This window comes from Hippopotamus amphibius, chromosome 12, assembly GCF_030028045.1.
Source record: "Hippopotamus amphibius kiboko isolate mHipAmp2 chromosome 12, mHipAmp2.hap2, whole genome shotgun sequence".
Classification (NCBI taxonomy): domain Eukaryota; kingdom Metazoa; phylum Chordata; class Mammalia; order Artiodactyla; family Hippopotamidae; genus Hippopotamus; species Hippopotamus amphibius.
This window is the reverse complement of record NC_080197.1, coordinates 22,949,057-22,966,872: the sequence shown is the minus strand read 5'-3', so window position 1 is coordinate 22,966,872 and position 17,816 is coordinate 22,949,057. Positions and strand designations below refer to the sequence as shown.

General features: G+C 47.2%; 1 protein-coding gene across 12 annotated transcripts in view; it reads left to right on the top strand.

Moving 5' to 3' along the window:
• SRC (SRC proto-oncogene, non-receptor tyrosine kinase) overlaps positions 1–17,816 on the top strand; it is a 56,144-nt gene that overhangs the window by 18,163 nt on the left and 20,165 nt on the right. For 2 of the 12 annotated variants that reach the window (XM_057701838.1, XM_057701842.1), the window contains exons 2-5: positions 2,382–2,438; positions 3,090–3,159; positions 15,619–15,786; positions 16,997–17,268. In XM_057701838.1, the coding sequence (XP_057557821.1) occupies positions 17,004–17,268 (265 nt within the window). In that variant the 5' untranslated portion in view covers positions 2,382–2,438; positions 3,090–3,159; positions 15,619–15,786; positions 16,997–17,003. Of the gene's footprint in view, positions 1–2,381; positions 2,605–3,089; positions 3,160–14,643; positions 14,735–15,618; positions 15,787–16,996; positions 17,269–17,816 lie in introns of all 12 variants that reach the window. The other 10 variants (XM_057701836.1, XM_057701839.1, XM_057701841.1 and 7 more) reach the window with 9 other exon arrangements.

The window sequence follows — 17,816 nt, the reverse complement described above, 5'->3', positions numbered from 1 at the left end:
CCTTCCTGCCTCAGGGCCTTTGCACTCCACTTCCTGGCTGGGACAGCGTCCTGGAGCCCCCGTGTGCTCACATGTAAAATGAATGTGGCCACAGCTGGTTCCAGGGCTGCGTGGAAGGGGTAGTGTGAGCCCTAGGTGGGAGGACAGGAGGGGGAGATGTGTAGGTCTCCACGCGGCCGTCAGCACGCCCCACACCGCCCACCAGCCTGCCCTGGAGCAGCCAATGGCATTGAGTTCCGGGAGGGGGCTGAGCTGGCCCTGGCCCTGGCTTCTTCCTCGGGTCCTTCCTGGTGGTTCCAGGTGGTAGCCCCCCTTCAGGGAGAAGCTCAGAGAGGGAGGGACTTGTTGCCTAGCTGCTAAGAGGCAGGATTTTAATCACATCATTTAACCTGTCTGTGCTTCCGTTTCCTCTTCTGTAAGATGTGGTGATAAGAATGGCAAGAATGGCACGTAGGGACTAACCTGGCCGTCCAGCGGTTAACACTCTGCTCTTCTACTGCAGGGGGTGTCGGTTCGATCCCTGGTCGGTGAACTAAGATCCCACATGCTGCGTGGCCCGGTTTAAAAAAAAAAAAAAAAAGCGCTACATGCATATTAGCTGTTGCTACTGCCATTGTCCTTATTACTGTTATTATTCATATCCTCCCGCTCTGAAGCAGGACTGTTTTCTATGTTCTAAAACCACTTGTAGGGACTTCGTAGGTGGTGCAGTGGTTAAGAATCCGCCTGCCAATGCAGGGGACACAGGTTCGATCCCTGCTCTGGGAAGATCCCACATGCTTCGGAGCAACAAAGCCCGTGTGCCACAACTATAAAAAAACAAACAAACAAAAAAAAAAATAAAACCACTTGTAGAAAAACACCTCAGTTGAGCAGGTTATTCTTGTGAGAGTCCGAAGGGGAAGAGGGAGTCAGAAGATTCCTGCTTATGTGTGGGAGGCCCCAGGGGAGGCAGGAGAGGGTCGCGGCCCCCACCTGTGAGATGGGGGTGACGGGCCGGGGCCTCCTCCTGCGCGCCTCCAGCCTCAGCGTCCTCCCCTGTGGACGTCCTCCCCTGTGGACACAGCCAGCGCTCGTGGTGCTCGTTCCCCAGGGCTGTTGCGGGGAGGGAGGGGGCGTCAGCTGAGGACCCAGCGTGGGAGGTTCAGCAGAGGGGTACCAGGTTCGTTCTGTAAGTGGGCCTTCTTGGGCTGTGTGGCCTTGGGCCAGCCGCTCCCCCTATCTTGGCCTCTATTCCCCAAGTGGAAAATGGACTGGCCGAGGGCCCTGCTCAGTCCCTGGTGTAAAACAGCTGGGATCAGTGCCCCTAGGGAGAGGGGCCAAAGTGGCCTGGGGCCAGGCGAGCTAGGATCCCCATCTGGTCCTCTGCTGTCTTGGATGGTGGCCTGGGCACTTGACTTGGCTTTTCCGAGCCTCTCTCTGTTGCCTGCTCTGGGAGACGGGGCTGATCGTCCCTGTGATGCAGGGTCCTGGTGAGAACTGGAGAGCTAAACAGTAACAGTGGAGATAATCAGGTAGCAGCGGTGGTCGGGGCCCCCTTTATCCAGCCTGGCCTGCGTGCCCACGGCAGGCGTGGTTAGATCATTTGCCTTTGCAGCAGTCTGGCGATGATTATGGGTGTCTCCACGGTACTGAAGGAGGCTTTGGTTGACTTGCCCAGAGTCCTCCCGTGGGCCACAGCAGGGCTCTCCCTTAACCAGGATGCTGCACCCCACCTGGCTCTGCTGGGTGCCCGATGGGGCCTTTTTGCTTCCTTCTCTCCAGAGGCAGGACAGATGGACTCAAATGGGCTGTGTCCCTCCCACCCCTCCCCCTCCCTCCTCCCCCCCTCCCCCTCCTCCTCCCTCCTCCACCCCCACACATTCCCCACACAACCTCCACCACCCACTGCTCCCACCCCTGGTTGGGCCGATGTTATCAGGAGACATTCCTGGACTGGCTGAGAACAGCTTCCACCTTAGGCCTTTTTGAGAAGGGGTGTGACTGCTGATACGGGCCCTGGCAGTGGCTCCCTTGGGGGATGGGCCCTGGGTCATGAGGCTACTGAGCCCAGACGATCTGAGTCTGCCTGCTGATGTTGTCTCCTAGGAGCGGTGTGACCTTAGGCAAGCAACTTGACTTTTCTGGGCCTCAGTTTCCTCATCTGCAAAATGGGGCTGACCACATAGGGATGTAGAGGATTCAGCTGGGCTCATAGATGTAGTGCACCTCTCAGCGTGGTGCCTGGCACACTGGAGTCTCTCTACCCATCAACCAGGTGCTGTTATCATCTGAGAACCAGTTGTCTCTCCTCTTTGTGGGGCCCCCAGTTTAGACGGCATCTTTATGACCTTCTGATTCGTGCACATTGGGACGGCCCCTATGGGCTTTCTCTTCTCCAGGCTCGTTGGACCCAGGAAGGACGGAGCCAGGAGAGGGCCTTTCCAGACGTTGAGAAGGTGCTGTGTGATCTTAGGCAGCCTCTCTTCTTCTCTGAGCCTGCTTTTCCTGGTCTGCTCTATGAACACTTGGACCTGGGTGAGGCTGTGCCCCAGCCCTTCGTTGTCTCCACACCGTCTGTAGTTCTTCCCTCGGCTGGTCCAGCTACTTGGCTTTGTCTGTCTGGTGCGTAGTCGGTGCTCAGCTGAGCTTTGTGGAAGGAGCCAGTGAATGCACGATTGAGTGAATACCCAGGGCTTTCCTACCTCCAGGCCTTTATCTGCACAGCTCCTTCTGCCAGAGGCACCGCCCCCGGTCATCTCTAGTTGTTGACCTCCTCCTCAGCCTTTAAGCCCTTCTCCAATGCTGCCTCCCGCAGGAATCCTCTCCCAGTTCCTCGCAGTTCGAGGGGATTGCTGATGCTCTGAACACTTGGTCCAAGGCTCCCTGGTGGCACTTGTCACAGTCCACCTTGATGTATGTAGTAACGTAATCACCAACCTGCACCATGCACCTGCCGCATGGAATAGGGCCATGTACCTACCCCTAGGAGCCAACACAGACATGGCGGGGAGCCCTGTGCGTGCGTGCGTGTGTGCGCGGCCTTGTCTTGTTTAATCCTTCACAACAACCTGGCAAGGCAGATACTATTATTATCCCTCCCTTTGCAGAACACAGAGGCTCAGAGAAGTGAAGTGACTTGCCCAGCTATGAGAGTGAGCGCCAGGATCTGATAGCCAGGTAAGCCTGTCTTTTTTCTTTCTTTCTCCCTCCCTTCCTCCCTTCCTCCCTTCCTTCCTGTCTTTCTTAATTAATTTTTATTGACGTATAGTTGATTTACAATGTTTTAGTTTCTGCTGTACAGCAAAGCGAATCAGTTATATATATATATCTCCACTCTTTTTTAGATTCTTTTCCCATTTAGGTCAGAGTACTGAGTAGAGTTCCCTGTGCTATACAGTGGGTCCTTATTAGTTATCTATTTTATATATATAGTAGTGTGTATGTCAACTTTTTTCTTGAAAAGGAAAGAAAAAGCATTAACACACAGTAAAAAATAATTCACACAGTACAAAAGAAGGCAGGGAAAAGTAAGCCTCTCTGGCACCCAGGTCTGCTTGCCAGAGGCAGCCATGGGGAGGAGTTTCCGGTGTGTTCTTCCAGGGAGTCCAGGCATATGGAAGCATGGATGTTAGAAAAAAATAATTAAAAAACCTCAAATGATCATGCGTGGTATATTCAGCTCTACACCTGGCTGTTTACTCTTGACAGTGTGCCTTGGAGATCATTTTGTGCTGCTTCTTTCTTTTTCCTGGTTGCATAGTGTTCATTATGTAGATGCAGACCGTGCTTTATTTAATTAGCAAGGACTACTTTAAAAAAAATGTATTTATTTATTTGGCTGCATCGGGTCTTAGTTGTGGCAGGTAGGGTCTTCGTTGTGGCATGCTGGCTTCTCTCTAGTATTGCGGCATATGTGCTCTCTAGTTGCAGCATGCAGGCTCTAGAGCGCGAGGGTTAGTTGCCCTGTGGCATGTGGGATCTTAGTTCCCTGACTAGGGATCAGACCTGCGTCCCCTACATCAGAAGGCAGATTCTTAAACCACTGGACCACCAGGGGAGTCCCAGCGAAGACTACTTTTGGTCATTTCCAGCCTTTTGCTTATCACAGACCATTCTGTGATGCATATCTTCCATTGTACGTTTAGTGTTCTTGTGTGAGGATACCTCTAGGATTAATCCCAAATTGCAGGGTCCGAGAATTTGTGCAGTTGTAATTTTGATAGATGTGGCCAGATTGTCCCTCACGGAGGTGGCCCTGATGTACCTTCACACCACACCCTCTGCTCCCCCTCACTCTCACCAGCACAGGTTGCTCTAGAATTTGGGGATCTGCCAGTCTAATAGATGGGCAGTGGGCTCCGGTGTAGTGTTTTGTTTTGTTTTTTTAAAACATAGCTTCATTGAGATAGAATTCACATACCAGACAATTCACCCATTTAAAGTGTACAGTTTATGTATGTATGTATATATGTATTTATTTAAATTTTTATTGGAGTATAGTTGATTTACAATGTTGTGCTTGTTTCTACTGTACAAAAAAGTGAATCAGTTATATATATATCAACTCTTTTTTTTTAAATTCTTTCCCCGAATAGGTCATTACAGAGTATTGAATAGAGTTCCCAGTGCTATTCAGTAGGTCCTTATTAGTTAGCTATTTTATATATAGTAGTGTGTATATGTCAATCCCAAGCTCCCAATTTATCCCTCCCACCAAAGTGTACAATTTAATGGTTTTTAGTATAGTCAGAAAGAGTTGTACAACCATCACCACAATCAGTTTTAGAACAATTTCATTATCCCCCAAAAAGAAACTGTGTAACCCATTTAGTCAGTCCCCACTGTGCCTCAAACCTTCCTCCCCCAGCCCCAGGCAACAACAAATCTACTTTATGTTTCTATAGATTTGCTTATTCTGGACCTTTCATATAAATGGAATCATACAGTATGTGGTCTTTTGTGTCTGGCTTCTTTCACTTAGCATGTTTTCAAGGTTCATTCATGTTGTAGTATGGACCAGTACTATATTCCTTTTTCTTGCAAAATAATATTCCATTATGTGGATGTACCGCATTTATTTGCCCATTCAACAACTGATGGACATATGGTTGTTTCCACTTTTTGGCTGTTATGAATAATGCTTCTGTGAACATTCACGTTCAGGTTTTTATGTGGACATGTTTTCTTTTCTCTTGGATATACATCTAGGAGTGGGACTTCTGGGTCATATGGTAACTCTATATTTAACCTTTTAAGGGACTGCCAGACTGTTTTTCAAAACAGCTACACCATTTCACATTCCCACCAGCAATGTATGAAGTTTCCAATTTCTCCACATCCTTGCCAACAACTTGTTGTTTTCTATCTTTTTAATTATAGCCATCCTGGTGGGTGTGAAGTGGTATCACATTGTGGTTTTGATTTGCATTTTCCTGATGACTAATGATGTTGAGCATCTTTTCATGCAGTTGTTGGCCATTTGTATATTTTCTTTGGAGAAATGTCTATTCAACTCTTTTGCCCATTTTTAAATTGAGTCATTTCCCTTTTTGTTTGTTGAGTAGTGAAAGTTCTTTATATATTCTAGATACAAGTCCCTTATCAGATACATGGTTTGCAAATATCTTCTCCCATTTGGTGGGTTCTTTTTACCTTCTTGATGGTGTCCTTTGACACACAAAAGTTTTAAATTTTGATGAAGTCCAGTTTATTTTTTCTTTGTTGCTAGTGTCATGTCTAAGAAACCATTGTGATCCAAGGTAGGGAAATTTATGCCTGTATTTTCTTATAAGATTTCTTTTTTTTTGGTTGCGTTGGGTCTTCACTGCTGCGCACAGGCTTTCTCTAGTTGTGGCGGGTGAGGGCTACTCTTCATTGCGGTGCACAGGCTTCTCATTGCGATGGCTTTTCTGGTTGCGGAGCACAGGCTCTAAGCTCGCGGGCTTCAGTAGTTGTGGCATGCGGGCTCAGTAGTTGTGGCTCAAAGGCTCTAGGGCACAGGCTTAGTAGTTGTGTTGCGCCGGGGTTAGTTGCTCCGAGGCATGTGGGATCTTCCCGGACCAGGGATCAAACCTGTGTCTCCTGCATTGGCAGGCAGATTCTTAACCACTTCGGCACCAGGGAAGTCCCTCTTATAAGACTTTTTAAAGTTTTACCTTGTACATTTAGCTTCGTGATCCATTGTGAGTTCATTTTTGTGTAGGGTTTGAGGAAGGTTTCTGGCTTCCTTCCTTTGCCTTGAGTGTATCCAGTTATTCTTGCAGCATTCATTGAAAAGATTCTTCTTTCTCTATTGAATTATATTGGCACCCTTGTCAAAAATCAATTGGCCATAAATGTGAGTGTTTATTTCTGGACTCTTGATTCTCTCCCATTGAGTTATAGGTCTGTCCTCATACCAGTACCACACTGTCATGATTGCCAGAACTTTGCAATAAATTTTGAAATTGAGAAGTGTGAACCCTCAGACTTTGCTTTTCCTTTTGTCTATTCTGGGTCCCTTGACTGTCCATATGAATTTTAGGACCTGTTTGTCAATTTTTGCAAAGAAGCCAACTGGGATTTTGTTTGGGATTCTGTTGATGCTATAGATTAGTTTGGGAACTGTTGCCATCTTAACAGTGCATAGTCTTCCGATCCATGAACATGGGATGTCTTTCCATTTATTTAGTTTAATTTCTTGCAACAATTTTTGCTTATACAGAGTATATGTTTTGCACTTCTTTTGTTAATCTTATTCCTGAGTCTCCTTTTGATATTGAAATTTATTTTCTTAATTTTATTTTTGGATTGTTTATTGCTAGAGTATAAAAATACAATTTATTTATTTATTTATTTATTTATTTTAAAGGTTTATTTATTTATTTGTTTGTTTATTTATTGGCTGCGTTGGGTCTTCATTGCTGTGCACAGGCTTTCTCTGGTTGCAGCAAACAGAAACTTCTCTTCCTTGCCTTGCACAGGCTTCTCATTGCAGTGGCTTCTCTTGTTGTGGAGCATGGGCTCTGGGTGTGCAAGCTTCAGTAATTGTGGCTCACGGGCTCTAGAGAGCAGGCTCAGTAGTTGTGGCACACGGGCTTAGTTGCTCCGTGGCATGTGGGATCTTCCCGGCCCAGGGCTCGAACCTGTGTCCCCTGCATTGGCAGGTGGATTCTTAACCACTGTGCCACCAGGGAAGTCCCCCAATTTATTTTTATATATTAATTTTGTACCTTGCAACTTGCTGAACTTGTTTATTCGCATAATTTTTTTAGTGGAATCCTTAGAAATTTTTATATACAAGATTATGTCATCTACAAATACAGTTTTACTTCTTCCTTTCCAATCTGGATGCCTTTTATTTCATCTTCATCCTTTATTGCCCTGGTTGGAACCTCCAGTACAATGTTGAATAGAAGTTACGAGTGCAGACACCCTTGTCTTGTTTCTGATCTTAGGGGGAAAGCGTTCAGTCTTTCACCATTAAGTATGATGTTAGATATGGCTTTTTCATAGATGCCCTTTGTCAGGTTGAAGAAATTCCCCTCTGTTCCTTGTTTGTCGGGTGTTTTTTATCATGAAATGTTGGATTTTGCCAAATACTTTTTCTGCATCTACTGAGATTATTGTATGGTTTTTGTCCTTTATTTTATTGGTATAATATATTACATTGATTGATTTTCAGAAGTTAAACCAACCATGTATTCTTGGGGTAAATCTCACTTGGTCCTGCTGTATACTTCTTTTTATGTGTTGCTGGATCCAGTTTGCTAGTATTTTGTTGAAGATTTTTACATCTTATATTCATAAGAGATAATGGTCTGTAGTTTTCTTTTCTTATAATATCTTCGTTTGGCTTTGGTTTTAGGGTAGTACTGACTTCATAGAATGAACTGGGAGGTGTTCCCAAGTGAAGAATTGGTATTAATTCTTCTTTATGTGTTTGGTAGAATTCACCAGTGAAGCCACCTAGGCCTGAGTTTTCTTTGTGAGAAGTTTTAAAATGACTAATTCAACCTCTTTACTTGTTTTAGCTTTATTTAAATTTTCGATTTCTTCTTAGTTTCAGTAGTTTGTGTTTTCCTAGGTATTTGTCCATTTTATCTAAGATACCTAATTTGTTGGCATGGCATTGTTCATAGCATTTCCTTATAATCTTCTTTATTTCTGTAAGAATGTAGTATTGTCCTCTCTTTCATTCTCAATCTTAGTAATTTGAGTCTTCTCCCTTTTTTTTCTTGTTCAGGACAATTTACTTGTTTGTCAATGTTAATGTTTTCAAAGAACAAACTTTTGGTTTTGTTGATTTTCTCAATTTTTTTTTATTGTCTGTTTATTATTTTTACTATTTTTTGGTGCTGTTGTCTTAAAGTGGAAGTTTAGGTTATTGACTCAAGATATTTCTTCTTTTTTAATATAGGCATTTACAGCTATACATTTCCCTTTAAGCTCTACTTTACTGCATCCCATACATTTTGATAAGTTGTGTCTTCATTTTCATTCATCTCAAAGTGTTTTCTGCTTTTTTGGGTGGTTTCTTCTTTGACTCATTCGTTATTAGGTATATCAGTTTTCACATATTTGTATCTTTTTTTTTTTTCGCCACATTGTGTGGCATGTGGAACTTGAACCCGTGACTCCTGCAGTGGAAGCACTGTGTCTTAACCACTGGACAACTGGGGAAGTCCTTAATTTTCACATATTTGTAATTTCCCAAATTTGTTTCTGCTATTGATTTCTTAATTCATTTCATTGTGATCAGAAACATACTTTGTCAATTTAAATTGATTGAGGCTTTTTTTATAGCTTAGCATATGGTATATCCTGGAGAATATTCCATGTGCACTTGAGAAAATGTATATTCTGCTGTTGCTGGGTGGCTTGTGTAGTTTTAAAATGATTTGATTTATCTTCTAAGTGAGATTGAGCATCTTTTCATATGTTTAAGTATCATTTAATTTTCTGTAAACTACCTGAGGTTATTTTTCTTATTTTATGGGAGCTCATTATATATTAAGAGGGAAAAAACCTTTGTCTATCTATGAATTACAAATATTTTTCCTAGTTTTTGGTTTGTCTTTTGAACGTATGCTGTTTATCAAGCCATGCAGACATTTTAGATTTTTATGTAGATTGGCTTATTATTTTAAAAATGATTTTTAGGGGTTTTTTTTTGTCATATTTAGAAGTGCTTTTCCCATTCTGAGACTAGAAAACTTATTCTCCCTCCTCATTTTAGAGCTTTATGGTTTTATTTTTGTGTGATTTAAGTATGATTGATCTGGAATTTATAGGCATGTGGAGTGAGATCGAGATCCAACTTTGTTTCCTGACGGCAGGTCATTGGTCCCAACTCTGTTTTAAAAATAGTCTACATTTTTCTCACTGTTATGAAATGCCACTTTCATAATATATTACATTTCCATATGTTTGGGGACAATTTTTGGACCCTCTGTTCTGCTCCATTAATTTATCTATTTTTGTACTGATATCACACAGTTTTTCTTTCTTTCTTTCTTTCTTTCTTTCTTTCTTTCTTTCTTTCTTTCTTTCTTTCTTTCTTTCTTTCTTTCTTTCTTCCTTCCTTCCTTCCTTCCTTCCTTCCTTTCTTCCTTCCTTCCTTCCTTCCTTCCTTTCTTTATTACTTTTTACATTTGTCTGCATTGGGTGTTCGTTGCTGGGCACCGGCTTTTTCTAGTTGTGGTGAGTGGGGCCTACGCTTTGTTGTGGTACGCAGCCTTCTCATTGTGGTGTTCTCTTGTTGCAGAGCATGGGCTCTAGGTGCACAGGCTTCAGTAGTTGTGGCATGCAGGCTCAGTAGTTGTGGCACACAGGCTTAGTTGCTCTGCAGCATGTGGGATCTTCCCGGACCAGGGATCGAACCCATGTCCCCTGCATTGGCAGGTGGAGTCTTAATCACTGCACCACCAGGAAAGTCCCTATCACACAGTTTTAATTATTGTGACTTTATAGTAAGCTTTATTACCTGGTTGGGCTATTTCCTTTTCATTACTCTTCTTTTTAGGATTTTCCTGGCTATTCTTATACATTTACTCATAAACTTTGAAAATTGACCTACCTAGTTAGAAAAAAATCCTGTTGGGTTTTTATTGGGATCACATTCAATTTTTAGGTTTACTTAGGAAGATTTGATATTTTTATAATGCTAAACTTCCTTTTTTTTTTTTTGGCTGTGCTGCACAGCTTGTGGGACTCCAGTTCCCTGACCAGGGATCAAACTCATGCCCTTGGCAGTGAGAGAGCAGAATCCCAATTACTGGACCACCAGGGAATTCCCATGCTAAGCTTTCTTTTCATTTTATTTCATGATTGCTGTTGGTATATATCTACATTATTGATTTGGGGGTATTACATTTAATTTCCTTCCGCTTTACCTAATTCACTTTTTGTTCAGTAGCTTTTTTTTTAAAATATCTTTACTGGAGTATAATTGCTTTACAATGTTGTGTTAGTTTCTGCTGTACAACAAAGTGAATCAGCTATATGTATACATAAATCCCCATATCCCCTCCCTCGGAGCCTCCCTTTCAGCCTCCCCATCTGTTCAATAGTTTTATAGCAGATTCGCTTGGATTTCTCAGATCTATATTGATAATATCTGCAAGTGATGACACTCATCTTTTGTTTTCTAATTTCATTTTCTTCCTTCTGTTTCTTTTTCTTAGCTCACCGCACCGACAAGCGTCTTAGAGTAAGGTTAACTAGTGGACATACTTGTCTTTTCTGAGCTCTTTCCCTGTTAAGTGGCTTTTGTAAGACTTTGGCGCCAATCAGCTCTGTCAGACAATCTCTCCAGGGCTTTGCACACAGTTGGACTTTTGGAAGCCTTTGTCTAATTTTAAGAGTTGTTAGAAAAGAGAGCAAGGATCTGAAAAGAGGTCTTCCACAGTGATGATAATAATAGCTAGTATTTGTTGAGTACTTCCTATGTTCCAGGCACTTTATGAGTATTACCTCATGTTTTCCCCTCAAGCCCAATCACATAGGAGCAATTACACAGATTCCCATTTTTGATAAGGGGTAATCTGAGGCCCCCGGCCCGGAGGCTGCATGACCGGGAAATGGCAAGCTGGCATCTGAACCTGGCATTCTGGCTCCAGGCTTTCCATGATGCTTCTTCTTCGCTGGAGGGTACAGAGATACGGATGGTGATATCAGAGGTTGACCTCTGACCTGTGTCGCCTCTGTGTTAGGGAGGTGGAGATGGTGGAGTGGCGGGGGTGCCTGGGGCAGGGAGGGTATCGGCACAGTGGTTGGGGCACCAGAGGTGCCTTCTGACTGCCTCCCCTGAACCTTGAGCGTCCCAACTCTGTTGCACTCACTTGCTGTGTGGCCTTAGGCAAGGTTCTAGCTTCTCTGAACTCTGGTCCCATCTGTAAAGTGGGTGTGGTTGTAGTCTGTGCTCTGGGCACGGTTGAGTGTTGACCGCATGCACGATGCTCAGGTGTGGGCTTGGTGTTCCAGGCCCTGCCACCTGCTCTTGCTCCCTCTTGCATCGCTCCTCTCGTCACCTGCAGTGGTGATAACAGGAAACCACAGCGAGCACTGTTTATCGAGCATTTATTCTCTGCCTGACACACGGACGCTCTCACTGAATTCTCTGATGTTAAGTGTGTTATTACCCGCTTTGTAAAGATAAGGAGACTGAGAGGTGAAGTGACTTGCCTGAGAAGATTTGGCTCGTAGGTGGTTGAGCCAGGATTTGAACCCAGGTCTGACTGGGGTCCTCACTCTCAGCTCCTAAGCTCCTGGCCTTCCCTCCACCCCTAGAAGAGGCGGAGCTGACATTCTGCAGAGTCCGAAAGGAAGAAGTGGGTATGTCCTGACTGAGCTGTAGTCTTTTCTGGACTCTCCTGGATGTTGTGCGTATCGGGGTACCTGGAGGAGGGGCACAGCTTATGCAAAGGTCTGGAGGTGAGGGTGTGGTGCCCTCCTGTAGGGGGCCCGTGGGAGGGGGCCAGAGCCCCAGCTCCACAGGGCCCCGTGGACCCAGATGAAGGGTTTAGGCCTCATCCAGAGGGGGATGATGGGAGGCTCTTGAATGTTTTTCTAAGTCTCACTGAAAAAAAAAATCATGACAAAGTAATTTCTAAATGTCGAGTGATACAGCGTATAACATAAAGAAGGGATTTTCCTTTCCATCTTTCACAGCTTTTGGATGAAATATTGTGAAGAATTTGGACTCCTTCCAGAACTTTCTCTAAACCTCCACAGCACATGTGTGTGCATGTCCACACACACACACAGATACATTCACATGTTAATTTTCTTTACAGAAATAATTGTAGTTCATGTGTGCTACTTGCCAGGCACCCCACTAAGCCCTTGCCTGCACTGTCTCTTTAATCCTTCCACCAGCCCTCTGACACAGGTAGCACTGTTGCCTCCATTTTCCAGATGAGGAAACTGAGGCCCCAAGTATCCCAGAGGACATTCTATGCTGCCATCTTCCTCTTTTCACTTAATAGTGTGTTGTGAGCATGTTGCCAGGCCACACTGACCTCTTGTTGTGTTTATTTAGCTGCACAGCTGTCCAGTTGATGACCAGACCATCATTTATTTGTCCATTCCCCCTCTGATAAACATTTAGTTCGTTTCCGGTTTTCCGTGGACAGTGTTGAGCAGGGGCCCCATGTGTTTGTGTGGGTTACAGAGATGCCTCTGGCTGCTGGAGGAGGGCACCCAGGAGAGGCCACCACTGCTGTCCCGGGTCAGGACGACAGGAGCCTGGCCTGAGGGTGCGGCGATAGGGTGCGGGGAGGGATGCATGTGAGGAAGATTGGCGAAGAGAACGGATGAACCGCCCCGAGATGGAGACATGGGGTGGGGGGACGTCGTAGAGGGAGATGCCAAATGAGTTTGGGACCCGCTGAGCATGAAGCGCTGGGGGCGCTGATGGGAAGGTGATGTAGGGCATCCCGGTGCCTCTCATGGTAGCAATAGCTCAGGCCCTTTGTCCAGAACCTGTGGTTGGGAGCAGCTCCCCAGAGGAAAGGGGCCACCTTCCTCTGGGAACCTCACATACCGCCTCGTATGGAGGCCCCCCCGCTTCCTCTTGAACCCCAAGGATCTATCTCTGCCTTGAAGTGAGCACGTGGCGGAAAAGATGTGGGGAGTTGGCCCTTCTCAGACGGCAGCTCATGGTGACTTAGCATTTGGGCCCTGAGACAGAGTCCTGCCTCAAGAAAGGAGACCATGGTCTGGAAGGGTGTTCTCTCCCAAGGTTACACAGCATCGTGGCAGCCTTCCTTGCAGGACTAGACCCCACCAGAAATGTGCTGTCCTTTCTCGAGCACATGCTGCTGTGTCAAAGCTTGAAATCTTGGGATTTCTCTAGGAATGGGGCCAGGCTGCCTTATCCACTCACGCCCCATCTGCCAAGGACATGTGGCTGTTCATGTGAAAGAGAGGTCCAGAGGGTGAGCAGCCCCTGATTCCTGCCTGCTCAGTGTGGTTTCACGTCCTCACTTTTCATTCTCACCCTTGCTGTGTGACCCCAAGGCAGGGGGCTCACCCTTTCTGGGCCTGTGTTTCCTCATCAGTAAATTAGGGACACTATTAGAATCTACCTCCTAGATTATCATGGGGATTTGATGAGTCAATATTTGCCAAGTGCTTAGAGCAGGGCCCAGTGCAAGGTCCAGGCTCTGGGAGTGTTTGAATATTGCGGAATGATACTTGGTCTCTACAACGTGGCACTGCAGGAACAAAGGAGGATGCAAATCATGTGTCTATGCTCCTTTGGTCTTTTGTCTATTCTCCAAATATTTCAGAGCACAGAGTAGGATATGGAGTTGGATCCGCCCTGGTCTTGCCTTCAGGGAGCTTAGAGTCGAGGGCACTGGGTGGATCCCAGTATCCAGTCCTTTGTTCATATGATGCCGGAAGGAAACGCACTGCATGCCCAAGGGTTGGTCCTCTGGAGGCAGGGTGTCAGTGTGCGGCACCGTCCGAAGCATGTTCCGTGTATTTCCTCACGGATTCTCCCGGCAGCCCTATGACGTGGGTACTGTTGTTATGTTCAGTTGACAGATAAGGGAAGTGAGGCACAGGGTCCCACACTGGGCTTGTAGGGCTGAGATTCACATCCCAGTAGTCGTCACTACTCTGGCCTTAACCTCAACCCGCCCACCTTTCCACAAACCCATGGTACTTGTATAATCAGAATCAACCACAAGGACAACCCCCCCCCAACCCCAAAACCCCAAACAAAACCCCAAACCCCACAAACCAACAGACATTGCAGACAGAGGCCCTGGGCCACCTTGGTCTGGTCTTGAAGGCCCTCTTATGCTTTTTCTGAATGCCCCAGTGGGAAGTGGTCTTTTGGTTAGTGTAAGAGTGTAGGGGCCAGGAGCTTTTTTCCTTGCCCACTCCCAAGAGGGTACATGCATCCTCTTGGTGCTGGAAGGGCCTTCAAGGTCCAGCCCTGGCTCTCCCTCTTCCTCTATGGCAGATCAGCCAAGTACCCTTTTCCCTCACCTTGATTGCCTCCAGTGACAGGGGGCTCACTCTTTGTCATTTAGTTCATTCTAAAGAAAGTTTGGGCTCTTAGAAAATTATTCATTAAAGTAGTTTTTGAAATATTTTAATAATTTTTATTTCCTCTCAAAGTCCCTCAAACAAGTTCACTGTTAGACCATGCACCCTTTGACCATGCAGAACCTGGCCAGTTCATCTCTGTGTCCCCCAGTGGTGACTGGCAGAGGGCTTGCTGCACAGTTGGTGCTGTGAATACTATACCAGGGAGCAGGTGAGTTGGGGGGTATGGTGGTTAGCTCAGTCTCTGTCGAGCCTGGGGTGGGTTAGTAGGTCCCACGGGCATCGTGACCTCAAGGAATTGGGTTGCCATAGAAATTGGCTTTCCCAGGCTCGTTGGCATGTCCCTCAGGAGGCCCTGGTGATCCTTTGAGCAGGTCTCCCCAGGGCCTTCCCAGCCCCACATTCTCTGAGTTGGATGGCCCCCAGGGAGTATGCAGGCCACGCCCCCATTGTGTAGACAGGCAGCCTGAGGCCCAGAGGGTTACAGGGACTGGCTAAGGTTCGCATACTGGAGGAGCTTCACAGAGCTGGGCTTGGTGCTCAGGGTAAACAGTCTTGCCCGAGGCCCCTGCCAGTCAAGAGGACTTTTCCCCATTCATGGGTTCCCAGAGGAAATTCTGGACTGATTTCAGGGCCTTGCAGCATCTCTTGGAGAATAATTGGAGCTCACGTCGCCAGTGTGTCCAGAATCCCAGTATCAGTAATAGCTGATGTGGCAGGGTAACCTACTGTGTTCCCAGCACTCTGCCTTGTCTTCAGTTGTCACAGTCATTTCCAGATGAAGAAATGGGGCACAGAGAGAAGTTAAGTCACTTGCCTGAGGTCACGCAGCCAATTAGGGGCAGAGCCGGGGTCTGAGTCTGGGGAGTGTGGCTTCAGAGCCCACCTTTAACTGCCATGCCATACACAGCCTCATCTTCGCTCTTGCTTTGGGAGGAATGAAGGATATTTCAGGTCTGGGAAGCTCTTAGCATCGGGCCTGCCAGAATCAGAGCCTGATAAATCACAGCTCAAGAATCAGAGCCTTGGCGATTTCTCTTTCCAATCATATCCTCCCAACAGTCCTAAGAAGTCTGCTTTATCCCTACTTTGCAGATGAGGACGCTGAGGCCCAGAGAGGGGAAGTGACTTGCCTAGGGTCACACAGCGGGGAGAGGTGGAGCAGGGCCTCTAGTCCAAGACTGTCGACTCTACACCTGGTGTTTGTGCTGAGACCTCAGGCTGCTCCCCAGGTCCTCTGGGATAGCCCCTGCCTTGCATCAGGTGAGGTGATGACCCATCAGGGCTAAGATAAGGGAGCTGAGAGAGGTGGCCATGGTGGGTAGAGAGACCCTGGCTAGGCTCGGTGGGAGCCAGGACTGTGGATGGGGACATGGGGAGCTGAGAGGGGTGGCAGGGCTATGGGCATCACTGGGGAGTTTGCAACTTGGGTTTCTCTGTGTTTCCTGATCTCTAGCCCTGCCAGATTTCTGGCTCAGAAATCTCTTAACTCTTGAATAGTCACGCACTCACTCATTCATTCAGCTGTTTATTGAGTACCTACTGTGTGCCATGCCCTGTGTTGGGTACTGGAAGCACAGCAGTGAACTACAGACAGAAGCCCACAACAATCATATAATCACACAAATTAAAAAAAATAAACTGGGCCACGTTATCAAGGAGAGGCACAAAAGGCAAGGGGACTTAAACCAATGAAAGAAGCTGGGGAACACTTCCCAAGGAGGTGATTTTTTTTCCTTAAGAGCTTTATTGAGGTGTAATTGACATACATAAATGGCATGTGTTTAAGGTGTGCAATTTGATAAGTTTTGACACACAGATGCACTCATGAAACCATCAGCACAGTCAAGATAATCCATCATCCCTCCTGCCCCCCACGTGCTGCCTCCAAGGAGGCAATGTTTGGGCTGAGAACTAAAAGAGGCATGAGTTACCCTGCTCAAGTAGTCAGGGAAAAGCATTCAGGCAGAGGGAACAGCATGTGCAAAGGCCCTGGGGCTGCAGTGAGCTCCCAACCATCTCTTCCTTTCAGCTGCCTGTTGTATTCCTGCCCTGGCTGCAACTTTTAGCACCTTCCCGCCTGGTGTTAGACAATTTTAGTCAGTCATGAATTCACACAACAAGCCCTCAGCCATCTCCTATATGCCTGGGTCATAGACGTGACTCAGATACTATCCCTGCCCATGAGGGGCGGAAATAGTGACTCAAGGAAAGGTGGGGGAGGTTAGAGCTTCTGACTATGAGGTGTTTCTTCTGTGCTTGGCCCTGTACCCATGAAGCCCTTTATGGATGCCATCACTACTCCCATTTTACAGATGGAGAAACTGAGGTTCTGAAAGTTAACTTACCCAAAGAGGCCTCTGTGGGCCTCAGCTTCCCCATCTGCAGACTGGATAGGCATACAGGCTAAGGGGCTCAGGCAGTCCTGCCTGCTCCTAGAGCCCTTCACCCCAGGGTCCTCTCTCGTCTCCAGCAGGACCATGGGCAGCAACAAGAGCAAGCCCAAGGATGCCAGCCAGCGGCGCCGCAGCCTGGAACCTGCCGAGAACACCCATGGGGGCGGCGGCGGCGGCGGCAGCGGGGGTGCCTTCCCCACCTCACAGACACCCAGCAAGCCGGCCTCTGCCGATGGCCACCGGGGCCCCAACACGGCCTTTGCCCCTGCAGCTGCCGAGCCCAAGCTGTTCGGAGGTTTCAACTCCTCGGATACAGTCACCTCCCCGCAGAGGGCGGGGCCCCTGGCTGGTCAGTGCGCCTGGGAGTGTCGTGGCCGGGTGGCCCTGGCCCCTCCTGGCCGAGCCCAGGCTACTCTGCCAGGAGGGGTGTGTGCCCTGGGGGAGCGATGCCCCCTCTCTGGGCTGCTGTTTCGGTCTCTCAGTGACGGGGAGGAGTCTGGGGGTACTTGGCCTTAGGGACTATCGGGAGTTTCCTGGAGGCTTTATAAACTGGAAAGTGTGGTGCACACTCTATTGCCTTTAGGGGTGAATCCCATCTAACGTATAAAGGGCCCTAGAGATACAGGACTATAGGCAGAAACAGGCCCAGAGAGCAGGGGGCTTCTCAGAGGCACCGGGACCGGTCGGAGGCCTTGCGTCTTGCTCTGGTCAGCCCATAGATGGATCAGGACCGGAGGCGGTGAGTGGCCAAGGGGGCGGGGCGGGTTAGAAGGGAGAAAGAGGACTCGGGTCTTCAGAGGCCCGGCCCAATGCCGAGATGCGCCCCTGCGCCCTCTGCTGGCGGTTTGCGGGTATAGCAGCCCCAGGCAAGGGATGCTTACAGAGAGATGCAGATGT